General features: G+C 38.5%; 1 protein-coding gene across 1 annotated transcript; it reads right to left on the bottom strand.

Annotated features, from left to right (window-relative positions):
* Window positions 1-511: 511 nt before the first annotated feature.
* Window positions 512-5,708, bottom strand: LOC120746992. Its single transcript, XM_040052567.1, has 8 exons — window positions 5,468-5,708; window positions 5,067-5,345; window positions 3,566-3,844; window positions 2,806-2,925; window positions 2,632-2,697; window positions 2,423-2,473; window positions 714-779; window positions 512-594 (listed from the first exon to the last, which is right to left on the bottom strand). The coding sequence occupies exons 2-8, from the start codon at window positions 5,140-5,142 to the stop codon at window positions 512-514; spliced, it is 741 nt and encodes a 246-aa protein (XP_039908501.1). The 5' UTR covers window positions 5,143-5,345; window positions 5,468-5,708.
* Between the last annotated feature and the right edge of the window lie 2,388 nt (window positions 5,709-8,096).

The raw sequence follows: 8,096 nt of genomic DNA, 5'->3' as shown, positions 1-8,096 counted from the left end.
ATGTATTCTGTAATCTGCAGTGGAATACATTTGAAAAGTAACCTTCCCAACACTGCACAAGAGGGTGATCAGGAAAGTGGAAACACATCAGAAAACAGCTCGGATGAGACAGGGAAGCAAAACCAAACACACTGCACATGAGACCAAAGACTGTAAAAATAAAACAGGAAGTACATTAACACAAGAGCTTCATGCAGAAACAGGGATAAACAAGCAGGGACACAAAAGCTGAAACACAAGGAGAAAAACGGGGCAAAAGGTAAGGAAGACAAAACACTACTAAGATACACAGAGACCAAGGGAGCATAAACATGGGTCACATGAGAGACTCACACAATAGACACAGGGATGAGACAAAGACACAAGAGGAACCAAACAGAAAATAAAGCATAAACTGGAAATACAAGAAAACTCAGAAACACAGAAAGCACTAAACTAAAGGCTAAACTGTATAAACTTAAACTTAGACCATCTTCACACTATCACAGAGACTCACAAAAGCCAAATAATCTCAGAATGCTGGGTCAAACACCGAACACCCTGACAGATTGACATTATTGTAGTCAGAGCTCTCCTCTGGGTCACCACGTTGCCCTGCTGAGGTGATCAAATGAAAGCATTTCAGAACAAACACCCCCTCTGTTTTGTCCACAAATGCATTTATTATTATTATTATTATTTTGCATTTTAAATCTCAGATTTTGTGCACTCACTTGTCTTGTTAATGACCTTGAGCTGAATCACAGATGCGACATTGGCGTAAACATCTTCTGCTGGACCTGAAATTATAATCTTACTGACGTTAATGCTCCCTTCTGTGAATCCTTATCATAGTGGAGGAGTTTGTGTGTCCTAGGCATCCCAGGGGCTGTTGTTGGGTGAGGGTGGGGGTGAGAGGCTCTAGGGGGTGCTCCACTTGAGGACTCCGTTGTCCTACTGGGAGACTTCTACACTCGTGTAAGCAATGACAGTGAGACCTGGACAGCATGCTCGAGAGGAATATCCTGCCAGATCTGAACCTCCACTGTGTTTTGTTACTGGACTTCTATGCAAACCACAGTTTGTATATAACAAACCCCATGTTTAAACATGAGTGTGTCCATTAATACATGTGGCACAAGGACACCAGAGGCTGTTGTTAGGTTTTGTATTGTTGATTGTCATTTATGCTTAGAAATATTTACTTATGTATGCTTAGAGTTTTATAATTAGTTTTAGATTGGTAGAGGTTTGATCCTTGATAGTCTGCAAACTTTGTGTGCATTAGAGAGCACTCTGGGAGCACGAGAGAGGTCGTACCTTGTCTTATTGTTTTACGGTAGGATTAACGTAGCTACGTCTGTTCTAGTCTAAGTGCTTTTTGTTTAGATGAACTGCTGGACTTCCTCACCATGTTATCTAGGGTGAACCATCTAGGGTGAGGGGGAGGCTACCCTCTTCCTGAGCAAGGATGTTTGCTTTTGTGCTTTCATGTTATATGACCCTTTATCAGCAGTACCCCCCCCCCCCCACACACACACACACACAGTATTCTTTGTTCACATGTATACCTATGTAAGATGCTATATGTTAATGACCCTATGTATATTCATGTAACCACAATAAAAGGAGTGCTATGGGGAACCTGGCTGAGAGTCTGACGGAGGTCAAGTGGTGGAACGACACTTGACTCCAGGCAGGACTCCCTCATGCATGAGTAACAAGAAGAACTTTGCCTACTTCGTGTCTTGCTTGCTGTGTAATTATATTGCCTTCAACGTTCCAGCGAATAGGTTCAAGCTACAAACCTATCAGCTGTAGGTAGATGATCGATTCTATTATTGTATCATTAGAGACAATAATAGGTAATAGATCTGCAGCCGTATGTTCACCTGAAGAAGGAGTCCTAGTGGGCTTGGTTAGCTTGTGGGACTGCCAAAACAGCCGATAATTACCACTGTGCAAAATGGAATGCGGCTCAGCCAGTGGTTAAAGCAAATACTTGGGTTTGGGAGGAGTTTGGAGAAGCCGTGGAAAAAGACTTTCAGATTGTCTCGAAGAGATTCTGGCAAACAGTCAGGTGACTCAGAGGGGGAACCATCACTACCCACTGTGAACCCTCAGTGGGTAGTGAGGGCGGAGTGCTGCGAACTTTGACTGAGGATATTGTCGGGCAGTGAAAGGAATACCTCAAGGACCTCCTTAATCACACTAACACATCCTCCGTATGGCAAGGAGAGTCTGGGGACAAGGGGGACAAATCGTAATAACAATAAAGTGTGCTGGAAAGGAGAGCCCATCTGTTAGTCGAACTTTGGATACAGGAAGAAAATGCAGTTTTTCCTCCCTGTTGCCTCATACTAGACCAGCTCATTACTGTTAAACACAGTTATTATATAATCATTAACCTTCCATAAGCTCTGTATTAATGTCTATACTTTACCACTTCCAGTGTTTTCAGATCTTCTGATTATCTCAGAGCCACAACGATTTCCTACAGGTCAGAGAAAATCAGTCACCTCATGTCTGTGATACTAATTTAAACCCAACTATTATTGAAAATAACATTTATATTAAAAGCTGTAGGAAATTTAGTAAATACAGTCTTGTTTCAAATAGCATCAAAACATTATAACTAGATGAAAAACTAACCATGAAGAAGAGAGGAGTACACGTGCTGCTGATGATCTTGATTGAGCGTCTGCTCATTAACAGCACCTTCATTAAAAATGTCAAATTATACATTTTGCTTTTAAATGCACCAAATGACACATTTATGTCTTTGAATGATAAAGAGTTTGTTGAAAGTAAAGGGAAAGGTCTCACTGTTGGTTCTTCTGCAGCGATACAACAAGAGCAGGAGAATAATAATGAGAGAGACTCCACAAACCAGTCCAACCATCAACCACACAGGAGATGAAGAGCTGTCAGCTCCTGACACAGTTACTGTGACAACAAACAATAAAGCTTAATTATATTTTAAATTTCATAACATCATTTTATAAAAATGATCTTGAAAAAAATCCAGTTCATCTATTTCCCTCAACTAGAAATCACTTTGAATCAACTCCTGCTGTGTTTAAATGACTTGACTTCCAACAATGAACACAAAATGTTGACTTCATTAAATCTGCTTTACAAACTTTTACTATATAAACATGTCAAACAGTCAAATCTCAATATAAAGAAACAAAAACTGATGTTTACATTGAGATTTTCTGTTTCCTGTCAGAAACTGTCAGCATGACTCTGCTCTGTGGTTTCATGTTGTGACTCCTGTTCTACACTACTTGCAGTGTTACTTGTAGAGTTGCTACAGAACTAATTGTGAATTTATGTTGATTTGGAGATTTGCTGAAAATGATTGTTTCACATTCATAATCCCACCTAGTCTCCCCTCCTTGGATCACATTCCTGACACTGATTCTCTAGACTCCACATTTTACATGACTATTCATGTTCAACCATTTCCAATAAGATTATTATTACAATGCCAAAGAGGTTACCATGAGATATAATGCTGTTTATCTTCATAGTAATCCGCAATCAACAATCTATTCAACATTGTTGCTGAATACTAACTCACCAGTTGTGTTAATGTGAACTTCTTGGCTGTCCTCTGTGTAGTAAACTGGGTTTCCTCTTCCTCCTCTGCACCTGTAGAGTCCTTCCTGTGAGACACTGATTTGTCCATCTGAGTGGAAAACTGCATCTTGTGTGGTCAGGGCTTCAGAGGATTTCTCATCTCTGTACCAGTAGTATTTCCATCCAGATGATGATGATGGGCTCACAGAGCAGGTCAGGGTCACACTGCCCCCTACTGGAACAGCTGTGTTATCAGCTCTCAGTTTGGCCTTTGGTTTATCTGCAGTTCAGTTTAGAAAAAGAACAAACAAATAATTGACTGAATCTAAGTCATTTAATCAACTAGAGGGAAATGAGAAACATGAACAAATCTTGAATAAAATAAATAGTAAACTCATTTTGATCAACACAGTAAACTTTTACATTTACTTTGCTGTATATAAAAAGTAATTTGTCATGGTCTGGTGACTCCGTTATTTAGTGGTTTTTCATGGTTTTGCCTTTTGTATTTCTAGTTCCCTTTGTTATTCTTTGGTACTTCAGTTATTTTTCCAGCCCTCTCGTTTTGTCACTGTGCCTCTCTTGTGTTCCTTGTGTTACGTCTAGTGCTCCTGGTTTCTATGTTCATGCATTCCTGTTTTGCTTCGACAGTCCCATGTGCTGCGTCAGTCTATTCTGTATTTTTCCTCCCTGTCTTCTCTCATCAGATTAGGTTCAGCTGTGCCTCCCTGTTATGTATTCCCTTGTTACCCACTGTATGTACTCTGTGTGTTTCCCTTTGTTCCCTGTGGATTCGGCTGCGTTTCTCCTGTTTATCACAAACTGCATTTCTCATGTCTCAGGTTTTGATGTTCCAATTCCCACGTCTCAGATCTTTAATTTCTTATTTTTGTTTTTTAATGTTTTCCCAGTTTAGCTTTTGCTTGTTTAGTCTCTTTCACCTTTTGCTTTTGTTTGTATTCTGCTCTGCCGTGATAAAGGTTCACTCTCAGTTCAAGTCGGTTTTCAGTGTCTGCATTCGGGTCCGACCTCTCTCAGCACCCAACTCGCCTCCAACACTGAATACTTTCACTAAAGCTCCGAATCTGACTGGTCATCATTGCTTTTTGTATTAAACCAGGTCATGTGTGTGTTATATTGTAACAAATGGCAGTGCTTTATGACATGACAGGCCAGAGTGACTTATTCTTTCTTATAGAAATTGTAGATTTGCTGCTATTTCTTTGAAATTATTATTATTATTATTATTATTATTATTATTATTATTATTATTATGTCAGTATTGTCCTCAGGTGATGGAGCAGCAGGTCAGCATTGGCGTCTCTATACCAGCTGAAAGTTCATGACACAAAGTGGTGACAAACTGTCTACAATGAGGCTACTATCAGCTGCAGCTCTTTGTCTGACTAACAATGTAACATGCTTTGTAGACCATTGAATTCATCCTGTGCTGACCATTATGACATTTGTCAAATGGAGATCACACAACAAACATGACTTACTTGATGCTGACAATGTGAAGGCTTCACTCCACTCTGTTGAAGAATATGAGTCATCTCTGCGTCGACTCTTACACATGTAGTCTCCACTGCTGGACTCAGAAACTCTGAATGTCACATCATTATTGTGTGTCCACTGTGTGGGTGTCCTGGGTCCTCTCCATTCATACTCCCACTCAGTGGTTTCACCTCCTTCCTGCACCTCACATGTCAGAGTGATCGTCTCACCTCTGAATATCTGAGGCCAGTTGGGTTGTTGTTTTACAACAACTTTATTGGAAACTGTTTACACATATTAACAGTTGAGATACAAACAGAAACATGAAATCAACACAGAAAACTTAACATTGTATGTTTGATAATCATGAGTGAATGTATATTTCAAACTAAATGACTGAACTCACAGGTTATCTCAATGGTGACATCATCACTTCTATCAGTGTAGTAAACTGGGTTTCCTCTTGTTCCTCTGCAGCTGTAGATTCCTCCTTCAGATACTCTGATATCTCTGTTTTGTTGATCTCTGATTTGAACTTCAGAGGTTGTTTGGGTTCGTCTGAACCACTCATATTTCCATCCATCAGAGCTCTGCACAGAGCAGGTCAGAGTCACACTGCCCCCTACTGGTATGATTGTTTTTCCTGCTGTCAGTGTGGCCCTGGGTCTATATGCTGTTATGAAAAAGAAGAGAAGAAAATGTACACTTCATCCATTATAAAGGTAGTTTAAGACATTTCAAATGTTTGCCATTTTTCTGTCTCAACATGATGACAGAGCTGCAGTAATTCAGGTTATAGATCTCTAAATAATCAGAGTATAAATGTTTGTCCAATCTCTGGCCTGAAGAAGTCACACTGGATGTAAACTAATGCAGTTCACTGTTGAAGGAAACACAATGATGGGTTCAGAGGGATCTGCCTAGTTTCAGGTTTAGACAACAGAAACATCATCACCTTAATTTTTTTTAAGCTTTTGACATTTCTTCTTCTCCTTATTTAAAATTAATTTAATCCACAGTTATTTTATTTATACAATAAAATACACACATATAGTAATAATAAATGACAGAGTGTGAGTATTGTAGTGCTGACATTAATGTATTGAGAATTTACATCTGTATTTCAAGAGGAATCCTCAAATTATTAGTCATTGAGCACTTACCTAATACAGTTACAGAGACAGTATTACTGATCTTTGTATAAGATGATCCCCTCCTGCGACCACAGCACTGATATTCACCACTGTGACTTGAATATTTAATTTCTAATGTGTACTCTTTGATTGTGCTGTAGGGGACAACTTCTCGACCATCCTTGTTGGTTTTGTATTCCCAGTCAGTGTCTTTTCCTTCATTTATGTCACATTTGAAGGTAACAAACTCTCCAATGAAAAATCTGGACCAGTTGGGTTCAATAGTTAGCAGAGCAGCTAGAATCCAACAAAACCACAAAGTTAACAACCTGAAACACATTTATGCACGACACAATCTGTGACAGTATGTTCACACACTGTTCATATATTGAATAATAATTACATATAAAACATAGGTGAACTGTAATTAAGATTCAGTATTTTGAGATGAAACCTTACTAAATAAATGAAAAGAAAGAAGTAAAGTCAAAACTTTTCAGTCACCTTGAGCGTGTCCAGTGCCGAGGAGAGTACAGAGCACTACAATAAAGACAGAAACTTCAGGATTTATCAAACTAAAGGCATGTTCAAATCAAATCAAATCAAATCACTTTTATTGTCACATCACATGTGCAGGCACACTGGCACAGCACATGCGAGTGAAATTCTTGTGTGCGAGCCCCACAAGCAACAGAGATGTGCAAACACAACAACACAAACGAGCAAAATACAAGAATGGCCAACCTGAAACTAATAAATATATGTACAATATATAATAGTGTATGCATTTCTGGATGTGTATACTAAATATTTTCCTACGTGTGTGTGTGTGTGTGTGTGTGTGTGTGTGTGTGTGTATACACATTTTTACAAATTAAATAGTAAAAAATAAATAAATAATAATAATAATAATAATAATAATAATAATAAAATATATAAAATATACAGAGTTGAATATGTGCAAAACAAGTGGCATTTATATACAGTGTGGAGTGCATAATGTTGAAGTTCCAGTAGTGAAGCTGAGGTGTCTATGACGTGTTCAGCAGTCTGATGGCCTGATGTTTACAGTTACAGTTATAGCTCTTCCATGTCTGGCTTTACCTTTCCCCAGTTCTGGTTATAGTTTAATTTTACCTTTAACTTTTGCTTTTTGCGTTTCTTATCAGCCTGAATAAACAACTTACTTTTTGTTAAAGTTCAGTTCTGTCCCTCGTGTTTTCTGCTGCTAACACACTGGCACTGATTCAGAAATAAACCTTTCTTAGATAAACTAAACCAGCTCCACTCTGATCTGAGTCAGTGCACTAAAATCTGATCAAGTAAAAAAAAAAAAAAAAAAAAAACAAACATGTTGGTAACAAACATAAGAGTCCTCTGATCACATGACCTGAAATGGTACAAATGACTGATGCTCTGTTCTTCTTGCTAAAACATGTTTATAGATCAGTATTAAACGAACAATAGAAGTGAAAGTGGCTTCCAGCAGTGACACGTCTTAAAACTTCTACAACTTTCTGTAAAGAGAGAGAGTGAAGCAGCAGCACAGCAGATACCAAAGAGCTGTGAAGGAAACAAAGACTTTTTAAAACTCTCTGCTTCCTTTTACACAGAAATAACAACTTAACAAGGTCTGACCATCTTTGTCAGATTTTTATGAAAAGGCCTGTAACACACAGACTAAACTGACCAATAGCAGACAGTAAGTTTTATTACACATACAGTGGCTTGCAAAAGTATTCCGCCCCCTTGAACTTTTGCACATTTTGTCACATTACAGCCACAAACATGAATCAATTTTATTGGAATTCTACGTGAAAGACCAACACAAAGTGGTGTACACGTGAGAAGTGGAACGAAAATCATACATGATTCCAAACATTTGTTACAAATAAATAACTG

Source organism: Simochromis diagramma, unplaced genomic scaffold, assembly GCF_900408965.1.
Source record: "Simochromis diagramma unplaced genomic scaffold, fSimDia1.1 OVJJ01000412.1, whole genome shotgun sequence".
Classification (NCBI taxonomy): domain Eukaryota; kingdom Metazoa; phylum Chordata; class Actinopteri; order Cichliformes; family Cichlidae; genus Simochromis; species Simochromis diagramma.
This window is presented reverse-complemented; position numbering and strand designations above follow the sequence as displayed.